Below are 19,802 nucleotides of genomic sequence, written 5' to 3'. Positions count from 1 at the left end.
ATGACGATGATGAGGCACTTATAGTAATAATGTTATTGAATCCATCTCTCCATCTCATCTCTCTCTACATCCATTCATCCATATCTTTCTATCTATAAAAATACGAGAAAGACTATCGATCTACTTATATAAAATAAAGGCGAAAGTCACAAAAAAAACATTAAAAATGTTCAGGCAGATGTCCTGTGTTTCCAGATCAACGTGCCTTGTTTAAATCCCATAAAATAAAAATCAGCATTATATTTGTTTTTCGGAATACATTTTCAAAAGGGATTATTCCGTAAGTATGGGATGCGATCCAAAAATAAAAATATACAACACTGTTATGAAAACAAACCTGGAAATTGATTTAAATTAATTTCTTCCACTTCCATATTTATTTATTTCCTCAACATTTCCAGCTATAGTACAGTATTATTCTTATAAAACTCTGCAACATAAAAATATGATTTAAACATTGTTAAAAAAAAGGTACTTCCAGAAAGCATCTTAAGAATTACAGTCCTATTTACAGGGTGATAAAATTAAAATCATGAATAGTGCACATAATACATGCCACGTGGCAAAAATAGCTTTCAGATCAGCCATTTTTCACACACTAGATTAGATTATAGATTACGCTTAAACCCTAACCACACCAAAGGGTCGAGACGGTTTTAGCGTTGTCTCAGCGGTGTGATATGTCTTGTTGCACGTTGACGCATGTCGTTCCAAGTGATTCAACGCAGGGAATTCAATGGCCCAAACCACACCAAAGGGTCACCATGCAACTCCTTGCAACCGTTTGGACCCAAGGAGTTTGGTGTGGTTAGGGCTTTAGGGTGAAGTAATCCTGGCGTCGTCTTCTTCTTCTTGTTGTTTGGTTGTATTGTTGTAGCTCAAACCAGAGGCAGGGGGTAGGAGGAACACGCCGCCAGGCCACACATATTCCTCCCTCGCTCAATCAGAAAGTATCTGAGTGAAGAAAACACAACAAATTCTAAATTTAAAAAAGGAGAGGCCCAGGCCACAGGGCTCAGTGGTCCAGGCACCTTGCGGCTGGTAATCCAGTCAGGCAGTGTGCCGCGGGTTCGACTCCCGATCCCAACAGCCTTTACTGCATGTCCTCTCTCTCTCCCCATTTCCTGTCAGCCTACTGTCTGTCCCTCTATAAATTCATAATAATATTTTTTTTATAACTACATGACTTGATTAATTGAAAACATGACATGAATAGGACCACAATGGAAACAAGCCTTCAGGGTTTTTTAAGTTATCATTTTAGTATAATTTAAATCGTACCACTAAGTATTCAATTAATCCACATCATAATCAGAATCCTAATTGTAAACCTAAACTAACCTAAAAATTCTGTACACATCTACAGATGTACACGTCTATTTCTCAATTTATACAATACTTGTGGCGACCTTTGGCCCTCACGAGTATACTGTAGTCTCTCACACACACACACACACACACACACACACACACACACACACACACACACACACACACACACACACACACACACACACACACACACAGTGTGTAAAGTGTATTTATATTTACCCATCCATTCCCCAGCCTGTGCCCCATGAGTTCTTCACTATCCAGTATGGTGTAGCACTGTCATCTGTGGCGTAACCCACAGCCAGAACTGCATGGTTTACTGACTCTGTGTCGTTCTTACAGTGAGTGCTATAGAGAGAGGACAATGCTGATGATTCAGGGCAAACACTTTCTATAATTTTCTTAGCAATTACGGTATTCTATCGATTACTTTTTGGATTAATCAAATAGTAGGCATCCTAACCAACATATTGGTTAGGATGCCTCTCAGGCGTCTCCCTAGGGAGGTCCTCGAGGCATGTCTCACTGGGAGGAGACCCCGGGGCAGACCAAGGTGCAGTTGGAGGAAGCACATCGACTCACTGGCCTTGGAACGTCTCGGGATCCCCCAGAAGGAAGTCACTAACTAATTGCTCTGGAAAGGGACGTCTGGAACACTCTCGTGGAGTTGTTGTCCCCGCGACCCGACGACGGATAAGCGGTTGAAGTTGGATGGATGGATTTAATGTGTCCCTGGCACAAATTATTTTCAAATGGGGGTCTGTGGCCAAATACTTACAGTATATATAGAAATTGTTTTAGAACCAATGGGTTACATCACTGCAAGCTACTGTATGGGCAAAGGAACAGATTTATTTGAAAATGTTTGCGTTATAATGATGATAAATTGCAGTGCTTTTATTTATTTATTTATTTATGAGTGTCCAGAGGGAATTCTGATTTTTTTTTCATAAAATAACAGTCAAAAACCTCAATTACCGGCTTAATACGACCATTGATGCAAATGTATCTGTGCTCTGACCAATGCCTAGTTGTGATCATAAATGATAGTGCAATAATAAGAGACTCTTCAGTCTTCACTCACCTACTATAGACACCCTCCTTGTAGTGCATGAAATCAGCCGTGACCTGGTAGCCAAAACTTACAGGGTTCAGTCTGGCCACGGCATCAACCATCTCCATTTCATCATACTGTCCTTTCAGGAATACACAAATGTCATTCGATGACGATTAATGGCTCAGTCAGAAATATAGAGTATGTGTATGACTGTGACATCATCATCATAACAACTTTCTGGCCGTGACAGCCCAGCCCATACATCCAAACAGAAAAGTCCCATCTGATTGCATTAAATGACGTTAAGCAACATTAAACTCATTTGCCACTCACTTGTGCATGTGCATACCCGATATTGAGAGATAACACTAGGGATTGGCAATTAACCTAATCGATTTAATCTTGCGAATGTAGGTTAAAATTGTGACCTGTTGTGAGCTTGCCGGTCTGCTATTTTAATTTAGCCCACATTCTTTATAATCATTCATTGATCGTAATCCAGTAAAATATTTAAACAACTGCTCTGGAGGCCTCTCTACAGTCTACTATATGAAATTCAATATTGATGATAAAAGTAATTTATACTGTACAAAGCTATTTACTGGATGTTTTCAGAATGTTGGGGGCAGGGTGTTATGTACTCACACTTGTTATGTTGACAACTTCTTTGACAAAAGCAGCTGCCAGCTTAGGCTTGAAACTACAAATGCCATCCTAAAATAGGAAGGACAAAAGTCATTCATCAAGAAATAGAAATAGAACAGGCAAGTGCAGGATTTGTCACACTAAAAAACATACATGGCCTGTGTATGGATAGTCAAGTTCAGTCATAAGTCCTCTGTTGTACTTGATATATTCAAACGCCTGGCTGGGCAGTCCGCTGTAACAAACCAGTATGCTCATTACATGATAGTTGTGGTCACAATTTATATTTATTAAAGACTATAATACTTGTGAGTTTGTTATTGTTAAATTGGTTGATAACATGCATGATTATGGGATTTCATCATTGTTACTAACCCCATGCAACCATGGTTGTTGAAGTCCTGTGCACAGTCTACCAACTGCTGTTCAGACTGAAAAATAAAAAATAAAAATGTAAATACCTTTAAACGTACTGTAGTATGGTATGGGTGTAGGCGTAGCACATTCGATTATCAATGGCTGGATTTGGTCGCCAAACAAAAGCATTGACGTTGTACATTTGCGCAGCTCTCACCAGAAGTAACAGCTTCCCGGTAGCGATGGCAGTGACGGACTCCAGACAGCCGGTAGTGGAGAAGGTCCAACAGCTCCCACAGTGACCCTGAAGAACCAAACAGAAGTCAACACACAGCCTGCAGCAATGTCTTTTCACTGCTATTCTGGTATACCATTAGGTATAGGTTCATTATTATGAAAAAACAAAGGTGGGATATGCACTTCCCCACCTTTAAACACGTTTCTGGACTCCAAAATAATCAAGTGAAGAAAAATGTTCACACACGATAAACAGCTCACCCGCATGTTTTATTTGTTTAACCAAAAGTGAACAACGTTTTGCCCATGGACTTGATGAAGCCCTACATGGACTTGAAAAGACAGGAGAGCAGTTCCTTGTGCAGACATTCCCTGGTTTTTCACCATATATTTATTAGCAATGATTCAATCCCAATGATCAGAATGTGGCTAATAAATATATTTATAGAGAGCAATAAAAAAGTGAGTTGTGATCTTTTTAAACTTAATTCACTGTGATGTCATTATTTTTTATGTTTTAGGTATCAATCCAGAAAGCCCTGTAAGGATATCTAAACTACATTATATCAACTGAATTCATCCTCCAGGTGGGAGTAAATACATTGTTTTTGCTGTGGTCATAAGGTTCTGTTACGGCAAGCTGGCCTGTGAGATCTAACTGTGACAACGGTCACTGAACATTTTCTTTGGGTCATGTACCCTGGAGCACACAGCTGACAGTCAGCTAGTCAGTGGTACAGTTCTGTCTTGAGTTACAGTAAATACATCTCTATACCAGCAGGTGGCAGTAGTCACAAATACTACAGTAGTTAGGCTACTACAGTATATTATGAGTTTATCCACCATTGCGGTGGTTCTCAAACTTGTTTTAATTTAAGGACCCACATAACTCCTAGTTTCAGTTATCAGTTTCATTTAATAGAGTTCTGACAGAAGAGAAAATACATACACTATACTGCAGGAGATGTTTAGAAACAGAGGCTGATAGAGAGCTCTGGGAGTGTAGAAATCTGTACACTCTTAAGTTACAGACCTGTAAGGGTCCATTTGGAACCTGCCTCAAGGAGTCCTGTACCCCACATTGACAACCAGTGCACTATTGGCATCAAGTGTTATTGAAGTGGAGACGATCAGATACCTGATACTTCACTGGAGACACAAAGTTTCCCTTCTTCCTCCAGTCCACAGCCTCAGGGTAAGGCCCACTGCTGCTCATGTGATTCCCTTTGGTGGCCGAGCAGTTCTGTGGAAAACAACAGAATTACAAACTCATGAACTTCAATTAACGATTAAAACAGCTTTCGTCTCAATAGACCAGTGCCAAATCTAAGAATTATGTACCTGTGGCTCTCTCAAAAGGAAGGATTTCCGGAATTCTCCAAAGGACATGTCAGAAAACTGATTCAGCCCCACTAAGAAAGCAAAAGAAAAAACTGTTACCATATACTGTATATTACATTCATAACTAATGGAAAAGATCAGATCAAGAGATCAATTTAGTTCCCGCATGTCTCATTCAGTCAGTACTATACTATATTATACTATATTACCATACTATATTTATAATACTTATGCACAGTGGAACAACACTGAAAATCATGTAGAGGTGGAGTACCATACTGTACTCATATATATCCACAGTTAACTGTATCTGAAACAATATATATTAGCTGATAATGCACATTAGCACAGAACAAGCAAATACACTACATGAACTTGTATAAGAGTGGTCCTGTCGGTTCTATATATTCTATGGACTTGTATAGGACTAGTCCTATGGGTTCTTACTTGTATAGGACTAGTCCTATGGGTTGTTACTTGTATAAGAGTAGTCCTATGGGTTCTTACTTGTATAGGAGTGGTTCCCGGCATTATGATGATCGATGGTCTTCCTATTCTCTGTGAATATGTGCAGGCGGTGGTAGTACTCCTCCTTAAAGGCATACACTTTGTTGTGCTGCATATAGAATGGTGAAACAGAGAGTTCATTCAGAATATTACAGTAGCCTAAATTGTGCTGGGGGGAAAAAACAAAAAAACATCTACTGTAAATTATGTTTTAAACTATTCAAATATTATATTAAAATACTACAACTGTGTATGTTTGGTTGCACCATAGATGTAAGATTGATTTTAGTTTACACTAACCATGCATTATTTTGAACGTACACCCAGCTGGTGCAGCGTAGTGCCAAGCCTACTGTATAGCCTACAATGACGCATTATTCTAGTAGTAATAGTAACACAGTAAACCAGTAAGACGCCTTAAGGGCGAGAAGCGAAATATATTTTGAAGTGGTTAATGTATGTTTTTGTGATAGTTATCAAAATCTACAAAGTAACTAGTAACTATAAAGTATTGTGTAGTAGAGTTGGAGTAGTGGAGAAAAATTGCAAAATTAGCTCCTGAGTTGTAGTGGAGAACAATATACCGTAAATGATGATTTTGGGGGTCATGAACCAATCACATAATGTATATAATATACAGTACAAGGGAACATAATACATACAGGAATGCACTTCACAGTCTGGTATAAACCTCCCCCCATCCCCACGCCTCCAGGACAGTAGGCTACAATATACAAGTGAATGTACAATATACAATATGCACTAATGTACAAACTGACACACTGTGTCAGTCTTGCACACAAACACAACGCCTATGCTGTTATACCAGCCTTGTGCATATCGTATATGGAATATATCCTATAGATACTTATATGATAAGTATCATTTCTAGCTTATTTCTCGGTTATCTTGAGTAAAGTCTATATGCTACTTGTTGATTCTGTGTAATGCACCAATAATAATAATTTAAAAAAAAATCTTATTGTGATTGTTGAATGTTTTAAATTGTTTCAAAATGGAAACAAGCCTATGGCCTTTTTGTAATTTTACCCACTTTGGCGTCTGTCTGATTGATTGATTGATTGATTGATTGGTCCACCATTTTCCATCAGACTTCCTCAGTGTACTTTTAAAGATTCAAAGTGAACGTGTCTATTCATTATTGTGTAATGTCATGTGTACACATACATACCTGTGATATCCATTCTCTGAAAAGGTACTCCTCTAATAGGACAGGAGGAAAACGTTTTATCATTACTAACTGAAATCATTGGTAGGACATTAGTTAATTATACATTTCCATTCAGGAGAGAGGATAGCGGCCTACTATAGTACTACACCTACACCACAGGATAAACAAAAAACAAAATGGGAAGTGATGAAACAAAAAACACAGCAGACTGTAACACTATTTAGAATATTGTATAGGGCAGGCTACAAATACTAAAGCCTGTACAATTGTATATTTTGCTTTAAAAAGAGCTGAAGAGACGGGCTGAAAAAGAAAGACTATCATTCTTCAATTAACACTACAGATTTCATTGCGTTGGTGAACAAATCAATGAAAGAAAAACAGTTCCTTGATAGTCACAACTCCGCCAAAAGAGACCCTAGTATAGACTATAGTAAAGTTTCGCCATGGTTTGAACTTGAACGTGCAACTTCGTCGCTAAACAATTGGCCATAAACAGGTTCATCTGAAGTCAACTTTTGGTTCAATTAAATCCATTTTAAAGCAACAGAAACTCTAATACTAGACAATAAATTATCAGCTTGACTTACCTTTAAATGAAGTGAGTGGTGTTAAGTTAACTGTGTGTAGAAAGGTTATAACTACTAAAAGCGCACACGGCACCATTCTTCCTTAGTGAGGCTGTGGATCAGTGTGGAGTGCACTGACTGAACTGAGCGGAACACTAAAGTCACTTCTATGTCGGTCACGTGACAAATGAAGTCACGTGGTAATGCCAGTGAGTCCCAGACTGTAGAGTAAATACAGTATGACTCTTGAGGTCCCAGATACAAATTCCAATACCCAAAATCTCGACCACTCGCTCACTCACACTCGATCACTCCAGCATGGCAAAGTCTACATTGTGGACTTCATCATAGTTCATACATGAACTTACATAGAGGTCTTTAAAAACGTGGCCTGAACTCTGAACAAACTGCAATGATTCACATTCAGACACTGACATTATAGAGCTGGTTATGCACATGCATAAAGTGAATGGCAAATGCGAGAGTGTGAGATTTGGGGTATTAGAATTTGGCTTTAGATACAGATACAGATATAGATACATTCTAGATGGTTCTGGTGAGTCCGAGACATAGATATGGACGGTCCCAGAGTCCTGTTGAATTTGGTTATTATTTAGATTTTTCCAAGTAAAAGTAGGCTATCAATAATAAACTTGTAATAACACAATGCATAAATGCAGTCTACTCAAGTCCTTTTACATTATAAAAAAATATATAATTCTATGCTCTGAGCTCTGAGCTATAATGCAGCAGCATTATGCATGTTTTCAAAATAATAATCTAAAAAGATTTATAGTGGAGCAAAAAGAAGCCTACAATTTGCCCCTGTCCTACAAAAGGTTGGTGATCCCTTTTACACAGAAATGTTGATTCGGCTCTGTGATGGCTCAAACGAATACCACTTCACAGCCAAAAAACACTTTGTGTTTGAAATAGACACTCTGCTTTCTAAGGCGTGATTTGGGCCCCTAAAGATGAATACAAAAGGAATATCAACATCCCAATACTGTCCAATAAAATAGATAGGACATTCAGTTTCTTATATCGTTTGAAGTAGTTGCTGCATATTTGTTTTGATTCCATATAAATGCTTGTAGCAGTTTTACAGAAGCTGATGTTGCTATTACAAGTATTAATGTGGAAACGTTCATTTTTACTTTGTTGCTTTATATTGTTTTGATTCCATATAAACAAACAGTTTTTGAAAAACTGTAAAACTGTCATCCCAATAATTGCATTTTTTATTTTGAATTATACTTTGATTATATAAATTCAAATAAAATATCTTTATTCTGAGATACTGGATGTTATTTTAAAGAAGTAGGTCGGGAGTGGCTTATTGTCGGTATCAGTAACAATGCGCTAGACCAGTGATACTCAACCTCAGGCCCGCGGGCCACATCAGGCCCGCGGGACCATTATGACTGGCCCACCAATGAAAATCTAAAAAAAAGTTATCTTTAATTACATTATTATAAGTAATACTATTAGAGTTGTACTATTACTCGAACGAAAATAAAAGCTTGGGGGGGGGGGGGGAGATGCAATGCAAATGAAAGACATATACTGTGTATCCCTATTCCCTGACATAATTTTATAGCTAAACGGACAGAATTCTATTTTATTTGAATGATGAAACCCAGCTGCCATTAATAGTTGGAAATGGAAATGGAAATTGCGGAAATTGCGGAAATAAATGCGGAAATTGCGAAAATTGTAATTACGGAAATTGCGGAAATGGTGGAAATGGAAATTGCGGAAATTGCGGAAATGCGGAAATGGAAATTGCGGAAATTGCGGAAATGGTAATTGCGGAAATTGCGGAAATGGTGGAAATGGAAATTGCTGTAATTGCGGAAATTGCGGAAATGGAAATTGAGGAAATTGCGGAAATGGAAATTGCGGAAATTGCTCTTCACTTATAGCTATCTATTTTCAGGTAGATTGTTTTATTTTACTCAGTCAGCCATATCACTAGTCATTTGTTTTCATGAAAAAGGTCATAGCTGGGTAATCTATTTTCAGGCAAATTGTGTTTATTGTATTTTATTTTACTCAGCCATAACAATTTATTTTCTGATAACCAACTTGCTGGCTGGCAGGCAGGCAGACAGCTACTCATAGACAGGCAGACAGACAGACAGCTACTCATGGAGAATTGGACAGGCAGGCAGTCAGACAGCTACTCATAGACAGGCAGACAGACAGCTACTCATGGAGAATTGGACAGGCAGGCAGACAGCTACTCATGGACAATTGGACAGGCAGGAAGGCAGACAGCTACTCATAGACAGACAGACAGCTACTCATGGACAATTGGACAGGCAGGAAGGCAGACAGCTATACTCATAGACAGACAGACAGCTACTCATAGACAATTGGGCAGGCAGGCAGACAGATACTCATAGACAGACAGACAGCTACTCATGGACAATTGGACAGGCAGGAAGGCAGACAGCTACTCATAGACAGGCAGACAGACAGCTACTCATGGACAATTAGGCAGGCAGGCAGACAGCTACTCATAGACCGGCAGACAGACAGCTACTCATGGACAATTAGGCAGGCAGGCAGACAGCTACTCAGACAGGCAGACAGACAGCTACTCATGGACAATTGGACAGGCAGGCAGACAGACAGCTACTCATAGACAGGCAGGCAGACAGCTACTCATAGACAGGCAGACAGTAAGACAGCTACTCATTGACAGACAGACAAATAACTACTCATGGACAGACAGACAGACAGGCAGGCAGGCAGGCAGGCAGGCAGGCAAAGAGCTACTCATGTTATGTTATTATGTTATTATAACAGCTACTCATGTTATGTGCAATAATTTGTGCAGTTATGGAAACAGCTCTTTGTGTTTATGCAAGAAAATGTAACACATTATGTATTTACATATTGTGTGCATGCACATTGTACTTTGATACATTTTGCGAAAATAAAGCAATTGAAAGAGAGAAGTTATCAAGTATCATTAATGTCGTAATTTTATCTACTGGCCCCTGGCCCCTTGCCATTTTTGTAATGTGGCCCACAGGTAAATCTATTTGAGTATCCCTGCGCTAGACCCCTGGAGATGGATTGCTGAGGTGGAGCACCACACCTACCATCAGCTCCCTGCAGTAGGCTACTTCCCGCACGACTTGCTGCACCAAGCCGTGCTACTCATTCGCTGAGTTGGCAGTGCGCGGGATCGAACCCATGAACTTGTGGTCCAAAGGCGAGAGCTCCACAGACTCCGCTACCAGGACACATACCGGTATTTAAAAAATGAAACAAAAATTAAATTTACCTGCCAAAGAAGTGGCAGTGACACTGTCTGCTGTAGATGTTATTATTATAACATTGTCAGGTGTGCTTGAGAAAATGTTACAATTTATCATTGGTCATTGGAGATTAAATACATTTGTTTTGTGCCAAACAAATGAAAAATCCCAGTCAGAATTTAAGAATATATTATTATTTTTTATTGACAATTTACTACACCAGTCTTGTGAATGGAAATAATCAGTCTTGGTTAGAGGTAACAAAATGCAGAACACATGCTTACTGAGACATACAGTATCCATACACATGACCAGGTACAGTACAACCGTACAGTCCAGCTCATTATTCCTGTGTACATTTTGTAGAAATAAACTGCTCATATTCTAACATTTTACAGAAATGAACAGCTCATATTTATGTGTAGGCCTACATTTTATAGAAATGAACATGTTTCCATTGTGAGTTCCGAATCGTATAAACTATAGGGTTAAAGTGGTTAAACTGCTAACATTATGATGGGGACTGCCCAGCTATTTTTGTTGAGTGATGCTGTTATAAGCAAATTATAGAAGCAAATTATAAATCGGGTCTAGCGCAAAGATGGAGAACACTATCACATCATATACACTTCATATTCAGAAGTGATTTGGGTAGTTATTGCTAAATGTATGCTGCATTGTTTTACATGTTAAGTGACTGAACAGGTGCATAATACTGTACTAATGTCAGTTTTATGCCTTGAAACCACAGCACAATCTCATTTTATTTTTGGATTTTGTTTTGTTTCTCCTTTTTTGTCATTTGAAAGCCACCTAGCACCATCTGAAAAATGCATCGAAGATTTGAAGTGTATACATATCAAATCTAAAATGCAACCATAAAATATAAGGGATGCCTAATACACCTAGTTACGGTACAGCAAACCCATTCTCATTCTCAGAAACACACCAAAACGATTCTAAGGGAATAAAGAACGGCCCATTTTAAACTTGAGGAATTTAAATGCAGTTTACTATTCAGACTTCGGAGGACAGTGTTTTATTGCCAAACCTCCAACCAATCACCATGTCTGAACTACTCTCTCTTGTTGTGTACAGAAGATCCACCGTTCTCATGAACAAAATGCAAAATGTCTACAAAATGCCTGGTGGTGTCCACAGGTTATAGCGATGTATGCCACGGTTGGAATACGTACCACACAATGTTCATTTATCCGATTGTAACAGTGTGACAGTGTACACAACTACACAGTACACATGTAACATTTGCACACTCTTAGCTAAATTATCACTGAGAGATGTCACAGAAAATACCATATCAAAGCATCATCTTAAAGGAACATGTCACCCATTTCCAACCGTATCTTATATAACTGGTCCTCTCCTCGCTAGTGTTCAATATAAGATGGGACCATTTCTGTCTACTCACTCTGTGTCTCAGAGAAGGGCTGTGGACAGTTCAGAAGCCTGCCTACCAATGACATCATCTGCTGGAATTGCAAAGCTAATGGAAATTAGCCACTTGTCTTGTCTTCCTGGAAAGTTGGTATACTGAAACAGAACCAAAGTTGTTGCATAAATGTTTAAATTTCAAATCTTGATTAAAATGGAGATATTCCTTTAACTGACTGGCTAAGACAACATCAGCGAGTGGTGAAATGACACACAGTAAGGCTAGAGATTAGAATGGTAGCTGTCTATGGAAGGTTCCATCTTCTGCCCCGAAACCCAAACAGAGGTTTTCTTTGGTAGACGTGACGATGTCAGATCAACAGAACACATCTGGACGTAAACATGACTTTATCTCTAAGTTCGCTTCTCTGTCATGAGCAAGTGCTGCTATAACCTGACCCAACGGAGCTAAAAACTACATATCCACTGTTAAAAATAACATTTCAATTCCATTGAAATAGGTTATACGGAAAATTCTCAACATAGAAACACTAATTTGTACAAAATAGTTCAGTAAGTTTTCAATATATTCAACAACAGATAGTTTAGATATTAGTTTAACTGAGCTACACGCAGCATGGGACTAAAGCAAGAAAATTAACTCTTGTATGTGTAATGCTAAGAAAATCAGTTTGGAGTGCAGCACTTCATAATGGCAAACAACAAATGTACCATTATGAAAAGGATCATGATTTTTAATATTAAACAATACTGCACATCAATGTTAAGATCCTTCTACTGTCTAAATTGTGGGATTTGAAGAGCTCACGGACACGTCTGCAGCACTACCGTCCCATTACCTTTACAAGATCTAGCTTTGCAAGATTGTAAAATAACTACAGAAAACACACGTGGGCTATATCTTGCGCCACCCCTTACCCCTAAACTTCTTTGCCTTTTTTTCTTTCTTTTTTTACTATTTTGAAAAACCTTTTGAAATAGTTCAAATAGCTGATCTACAAGCTCACAACGTATCGATGTAGATCGGCTAACTATTTTAAAATGTTTTAAAATAGTAAAAAAAAGGTAAATAAGTTTAGAGATAATGGGTAAGGGGTGACGCAAGAGGCCCTGTATGCGCATGTGTGCGCACACACACACAGTTATTCCAAATATTCTTTTTTTTGTGCTGCCATTTTGCAAACATATAGCAGTCCCTTCAGATTAATCCTCACTAAAGCTTAACTTCTAGTCGTTGGACGACACAAGATGGTGTTGTTGTTTGGTGCTTCAGACGAATAGTGACATGGTCATTGCACTGCTGATGAAAGCGTAACCACATCAACCCTACGTCCCCATTCTTGCCACATCTTAATAATAGGCGAACATTCGGCGAAAACAGCCAAACGACAAGATCGAATATTTCCACCGACTGGGGTGGCCAGTACAGAACCCTGGTGGACCCCAGGCAAAGAATATAGGGTTTAAGTGGTTATAGCACCATTTGGAATCTTTCTCTCCGCTGTATAGCTCTGAGATGAGGACCTTTACGTTTTGGATACGATGTGCGGTAAAAAGCACGAATCAATCATATTGGCCCATATTCACCGTGTCACACTCTGCCGGCACCCGAGAATGTGAGAGGTCATCATGGAGCTATACAGCAGAGGGAGAGGTTCCAATTGGAGCTAAAGTGGTTAATGCCTTACAATGAACCAGTCACAGTCATTAGAAAAATAATCTTTCAGAACCATCTTTAAAGACAGTTTACATTCAAAAAAGTGTCTTAATTGCTCACGTCACTTTCCTCTCCCCACAACGAGCCATGTCCCAGCCATGTCCCTCTCCAAACCTTCCTCAATCCTTCATCTACAGTCACACTATGCAACCAACACTCATATCAAACATATCTCCCATCCACCTTTTTTCTGGTATTAATGTTACAACATACAAATTAATAAAAAATAAAGGCAACTGTTGTCTGTGGCTGAACAAATTGTCATGACCCTTTTAGGTGTTTAATTACCCTGTTGCCTTTTATGTGTAAAAAATAAAGTACCTCAATGACCTGAATTTCCAAAGTAAAACATGATTGTTGAATAATGTCCTCGCAGTGATGGTCACGAAAAGAAAGAAACAAACAAATAAATCAGGGGAGAGAAGGCCCTTTCAGGGGCCAGTCGCCCAGTCCGTGGCTTGAATCAGGACCCCTGTCCCACCCACTCCCCCCACTTCCCTGTCCTGTGTCCAGCCCCCCTCCCCCACGCAGAGGAGGTCCTTTCATTTATTGACGAGGAGACTCCCCATCCAGCGGAACCTACAGGCGAACCAGCGCCGCAGCGGGCAGAAGTACTCCACGTGGAACTGTTGGAACTCGGGCGTCTTGCGGATGTCCCTCAGGAAGGTGATGTCCAGCTCCGACTCCGTCAGCATGATGAGGAGCAGCAGCAGCGTGAACAACAGTCCCACGGTGACCAGGAGGAGGCGCAACACGCTCAAGATGAACTTGTTCACCTCCTCCACATCGCCGGGGGGCGATGATTTGCTCCTTCCTCCCAGCCGCAGCGCTTTCCTGCCACCGGGACCCTCCGCCGTCATCCTGGCCTCCGAACGCCTCTCCTCGTCAATGCTACAGGGGGCGCCGTTGAGGTGGCGCGCCACAGCCAGCTCCATGCCATGCTCTGCCACCGGGGTGGGCAGTACGCTGTCCGACGGGCAGTACGTCTCGTCCGAAATGACGGCAGATGCGGCGGTTTCACCTCGATCCACCGTCTGCCCACGGGAGCGAGGCATGAAGTCACTATGAGAAACGGATCGGACAGGCGTGGAGTGAGCACTGTCTCTGAGGGACTCCAGACCTGAGAACAGAGACACAGAAAAACCCGTGTCAGTGGTTCTCAAACATTTTCTTGCCAATGACCCCCAAATTGATTGTGTTTGGCCACGGACCCCCATATCACAAGATTTGTGACTTGAAAAACGATTAAGCCTGAGAACAGAGACAGACATACCGAATAGGGAAAATAGCAAGCAACCTCTGCAACCTCTTTGTAAGCTTATTGAGCTTGTTGTCCCTTGACTGCAAATGTGTGTACATCGAGTGCATTGTTTGTTTGTTTAAAAGAAAATTGGGGGATAGTAGACATATAGGCTACTGTACAGAGAAATAAAATGAATAAAATATTCATACAACATACATTTTCAATGAACCAGACCAAGTACAATAGCAAAGAACAACATCATTAACTAACATAATTATGGTTAGATCCAGCTGCTATGCAGCCAGCTCTTTATGGAGGACATTACGACAAGTTAACATGGCCTGCATGGGATGAGGAGAGTGTGGAAATAGACATGGGAGAAGACAACAAGGCGGCAGTTCGTAGATACAGTGGAGTCAGTGGGGCTGAGACATGGACCCTCACAGCACAACAGGAAAGGGCCCTGAACTACACAAGAATATTACCAATGGCATTACCGGTAGGTGTCATATGGACGGACCACATCAGAAATATTGTCCCCGCATGGATCACAGACAAAGTCAGAGAGTGAAGTAATAGGCTGGCACCCGGAACTGTGGGAGCCAAGTCAGCCAACCCAGGGCAAAGCCAGGAAAGGCAAGAAGCGCAATACGTAGATGCACTGTGGCACGACAGCCAATATAACACTGTATAGCTCAAGACCCTGATGCTATAGACGAATCCATGGAGCAGTGCCCTATAGGCCAGGTGTAGCTAATCAGTGCTGTGGTGTAAAGCTGCGCTTAATGGTACACCCAGGACAACCCTCTGTGGATTCCTATACTGAGTGTGTGGACTGTGGAGGGCAGCGATTCAGAGTCCCGAGTTGGTGTTTGCTAGACCGCACTCTTGCATTGCATTACGTTAACAATAGAGCTGATCATCTTAAGGCTTGCAGTTGCATGTAAACCCATTCATTCCACATAACTGTGCACTTCAGTACCCCTTTAGCATCATTTATCAGCGTTCAGGGTAGTCTGAGTCATGCGACTGTCGACGGAATGCGGACGTTATATAACAAAGCCATGTTGATATTTTAAATGTAAAAAACATACAGGCCTCGTGACTGAGGCACTAATGTTATTTGTTTAATTCATTAATATAAACTTTCCTCTTCTACCCAGGATTTGAACAGTTTCCTGTGCAAGTACTGAATTGTTTACCATTGAGCAAAAATAGAGCCTGGTGATGAATTGATTCTTCATGTTACCAAGATTGTCTGTTTTAATCTTAGAAATATTGCACAAATCAGAGCCTGTGACAATGCAAAAACCTTGTTTTTCATTCATTGCACTTTTTTTCTGGACTGCCAAAGAAAACAACTTGAACTGACAGATACAACAAAAACAATGTGGCAGCCAGAGTTTTAACTAAAACTAAGATGAGGACATATTACTCCAGTTTATAGCTTCATTCACAGCTCAAGACCTACACTCTTGCTTTTAGTTGATCTTTTAAATTCTTTGTTGTTATTCATGTCCTCACTGTATTGCATTACTGCTATTATTTAAATGTTTTATGCCTTGCTTTTCTTTTCTTTTTTTTCTCCATTGTTCTGTAAAGCACTTTGAGCTGAATTTCATGTCATGAAAGTGCTATACAAATAAAGTTGTATTATTTATTATTATTATAAAGTGAATCTTGATCCTGTGGTGAGACTCACATGACCTTTGACACAATTTAAATATCATTCTCAATAGAAGAGCAGGGAGACAAGATACAACCACCCGAATTGTATACGTTATATTGTATACTAACATACTCTACCATACAGATTGGACAAAATTACATTTCATTAATTAAAAATGTTGCATTCCACTAAAAGTTAACTTAAATACATTTTAATTTATGTATGAAAAATCCCTAAAATATGAAATCCAATGTCTTATTCATAAAATCTATATCTTGAATCTATTGAAACATCATCAAGGTTGAGTCAATAATTCTGCATTATTAAAAAACAAAATCCCTCAAGCTTCTATAATCCATACCTGGTTGGCTGTAGCCATTCCCAGCACCAGAGACAGCTAGCCTGGACGGGGCCCCGGAGGTGTCCCCTGACCCTGAGGCCCCAGGGAGAGATGGGAGGAGAGGCAGGAACCCCAATGCCTTCCCCAGGAGCCGGGGCCCCAGGCACAGCACGCGCACCTTCACATCGCGGAAGCAGTGGTTGATCATGCGCAGGTGCACATTAACCTTGGTTGTGATCCGGATCAGACACTTCACCATGGTAGCTCAAGGAGAATGAACAACCTTGAGTCCGACTTCTACTGTCGTGTCTTCTACAGGCACCCAGTCTCTCCCTCTCTCACCCTGTTTTTATTTCACAAACTGGCTCAGCGCTGTGTCCTTGTCCCTGTCTGTGGCAGTGAGACCCCCTAGGCAGGCAGCCGGAAAGACAGACAGTCTTCCAGGGAGTGAGAGACAAGGCTGGTATGTGGTCCTCCCACCATGGAGACACATATGACCCTGACACTGGAGGCTATTTTCAGGGTAGTGATATTATTACCAGTGGAAATAAGAACACACAAAGAAAACACATGGGGCTTGTTTCACTGTTGCTACAGTGCAGTGTGTACAGTGCCTTGTTTATATTTAGAGCACTCTGTTTCCTGGCACAATATGTACAATTATTTGTTCTAAACAATATTTCTACTGTTCTACATACCGGTATGGTAAACCAGTTGAAACAGATTGACCAGACAATAAAACAGGTATTATTAGAGCAGGGCTTGACTTTACCAACCAGCCACGTGTTGCAGAGCAGCAGCATTAAAATTACAAGCCAATAGAAAGACACGGTGCCTGAATTCTTTTAGGGTTGATAAGTTTGTGTGCTGAAAATAGCAAAGGAGTCTCATCGCTGCATGTTGAGCGTTACTGGCAATGTATGCCAGTATTGTTGGCGCATGACACTGCCAGTCTGCCACAAAAAGGTATAGATAATAGACATTAAGCTATGACAGAAGATGTTGTAGGTGGAGAATTCACTATGATTAATATGTATGAATGTACTGAGACGATCGCCTGATGTGATTGAATGAAAACCGTTCTTTCATCAAACCAAAGATAAATCCTGTCTGCCTTCATTCAAAATGTAGCCTACGGTTTGTGTGTGAGTGTCTCACTCAGAAAGATGTGAGCATGTCAAATTATTATAATGTGCAAGCATCGGCACCTAAATCTAATACACCCATTAAGGTTAAAGTTAAAAGGTTAAAGTCCTAATCCTGAACCCAAACTGCAAAACCAGCCTGACCGGCAGGGTGACATTTCCTCGTCAGAATTCCTTTGCACTAGCACACAGTACAGTACAGATGATGAATGAGCATGTGTGTGCGTGTGCACACGTGTGAGAGGGAAAGAGAGCTTAAATGAGTGAGCAGCTGAATTGTAGTTCTCTAATTAATTCAGTAATAATGTAATTTGACCTCAAACTAATTGCAAAAGAACCAAACTCAGCTGATTTTATATCTTCAATATATCCTGAATAACAGAAACAAAGTTGCCTGGAATTGTCTGAGGGGAAAGTGTTGAAAATGGCCTGTACAGTATATAGCCTATATAAGGCAAATATTTTCTAAATTTCCGTTTGCTTTAAGTAGCATGTGACGTGTCAAACTAGTAGCATTAGTTTAGCATAAAAACACTCCTTGGGCTAATAACGGCCATAGCCACAAATGTGCTGACCTCATCACACTTTCCCCTCAGACAATTTCAGGCAACTTTATTTAGGATATATTGAAGATACAAAATCAGCTGAGTTTGGTTCTTTTGCAATTAGTTTGAGGTTGATCCTGTATTTTCCATAGAGTTCCTGTACTAATCCATAGAAACAAAGCATGCGATGCCACACATACTGGATGGCGATCAACATACTGAAATAGACCTCTGTGCTGTGACCAATCACTGACCCTCACAGCTGTGCTGTGACCAATCAATGACCCTCACTGCCTCTTCACTGTGAACTAATCAGTGAACCTTGCTGCCTCTTCACTGTGACCAATGACTAAACCTTGCTGCCAATCCAAATACTCCCTTTGAAGCAACATTGGAACGCCACACTGAAAAATCCACACTTAGTCCTACACTATACAGTGAAGCACAACAATTCTGTGAATGTTGCCACTGGGGCAGCAGTGGCTCAGGAGCTAGAACAGTCCGATCCTAGGCTCCCCCAGAGTTAGTATACTGTGTACTTGAGAAAGACACTGAACCCCAAATTGCTCCTGACCAGGTTGGTGCGATGCATGGTTTCCTCCGCCGTCTGTGTGTGTTAATGGGTGAATGTAATGCACATTGTAAAACGCCTTGGATAAAGGTGCTATATACGGTAAATGCACCATTTACCATTTACTGGTGTGTGTGTGTGTGTGTGTGTGTGTGTGTGTGTGTGTGTGTGTGTGTGTGTGTGTGTGTGTGTGTGCGCGCGCGTGGGACCGTGCGTGTGTGCGTATATTCAACCAAGCACATTGACTACACACAGGTAGAATTGTTACTTCTGAAAGTGTAGAAATAGATAGATTTGGAATGGAAACAACTAAGAAATGTCAATACTACTCTCCTACAGAAAGAACAAATCTAATGCTGCAAGACGTGGCGTCATAATTTTGATGCCAGAGATTTGTATTCAATCTGTACATGCCTTTTATTTTCTTCTCTTTGGATAAATGTCAACATCAGTTGATGCTTTGTAACCATAACTTAAATGTCTTCTTTTCTTTTTTTGGAAAGCAGTTCTTACATTGTTATTTTTAATTTCAATATACAAAACAAAAAAAAAAATTGCATGGATGCACCTGGGACGTATCCTCAGTGATGTATCCCAAGGTCATTATACCAATTGATTCCTCCCACTGCTTGCAACTTGTGTTGACCCTA

General features: G+C 40.3%; 2 protein-coding genes across 3 annotated transcripts in view; both read right to left on the bottom strand.

Annotated features, from left to right (window-relative positions):
- Positions 1-184: 184 nt before the first annotated feature.
- Positions 185-7,386, bottom strand: ctsh (cathepsin H). Its single transcript, XM_080772630.1, has 12 exons — positions 7,259-7,386; positions 6,669-6,700; positions 5,477-5,585; positions 4,970-5,040; positions 4,767-4,871; positions 3,609-3,695; positions 3,410-3,465; positions 3,188-3,269; positions 3,035-3,103; positions 2,417-2,523; positions 1,552-1,680; positions 185-954 (listed from the first exon to the last, which is right to left on the bottom strand). Exons 1-12 carry the CDS (start codon positions 7,332-7,334, stop codon positions 879-881), a joined length of 999 nt encoding a protein of 332 aa, XP_080628756.1. The 5' UTR covers positions 7,335-7,386; the 3' UTR covers positions 185-878.
- Positions 7,387-10,626: 3,240 nt separating this feature from the next.
- Positions 10,627-19,802, bottom strand: part of LOC308312327 (FERM domain-containing protein 5-like) — a 101,707-nt gene continuing 92,531 nt past the window's right edge. For both annotated transcript variants that reach the window (XM_080758929.1, XM_080758928.1), the window contains exon 14: positions 10,627-14,759. In XM_080758929.1, coding sequence (XP_080615055.1) covers positions 14,182-14,759 — 578 coding nt within the window. In that variant the 3' untranslated portion in view covers positions 10,627-14,181. The remainder of the gene's footprint in view (positions 14,760-19,802) is intronic.

Source organism: Protomyctophum bolini, assembly GCF_963924005.1.
Source record: "Protomyctophum bolini genome assembly, chromosome: 1".
Taxonomy (NCBI): Eukaryota; Metazoa; Chordata; class Actinopteri; order Myctophiformes; family Myctophidae; genus Protomyctophum; species Protomyctophum bolini.
The sequence above is the reverse complement of the archived record's forward strand: the minus strand, read 5'-3'. Positions and strand labels throughout refer to the sequence as shown.

Bases quoted from the DNA above. Each gene is read 5' to 3' on its own strand.
- ctsh (XM_080772630.1), bottom strand. From the start codon at position 7,334: ATGGTGCCGTGTGCGCTTTTAGTAGTTATAACCTTTCTACACACAGTT. The intron at 4,872-4,969 runs GTACATAATTCT...TGTTTTCCACAG, and splicing joins TCCTTTTGAGAGAGCCACAG to AACTGCTCGGCCACCAAAGG. The intron at 2,524-3,034 runs GTGAGTACATAA...CTGAAAGGACAG, and splicing joins AAGTTGTCAACATAACAAGT to TATGATGAAATGGAGATGGT.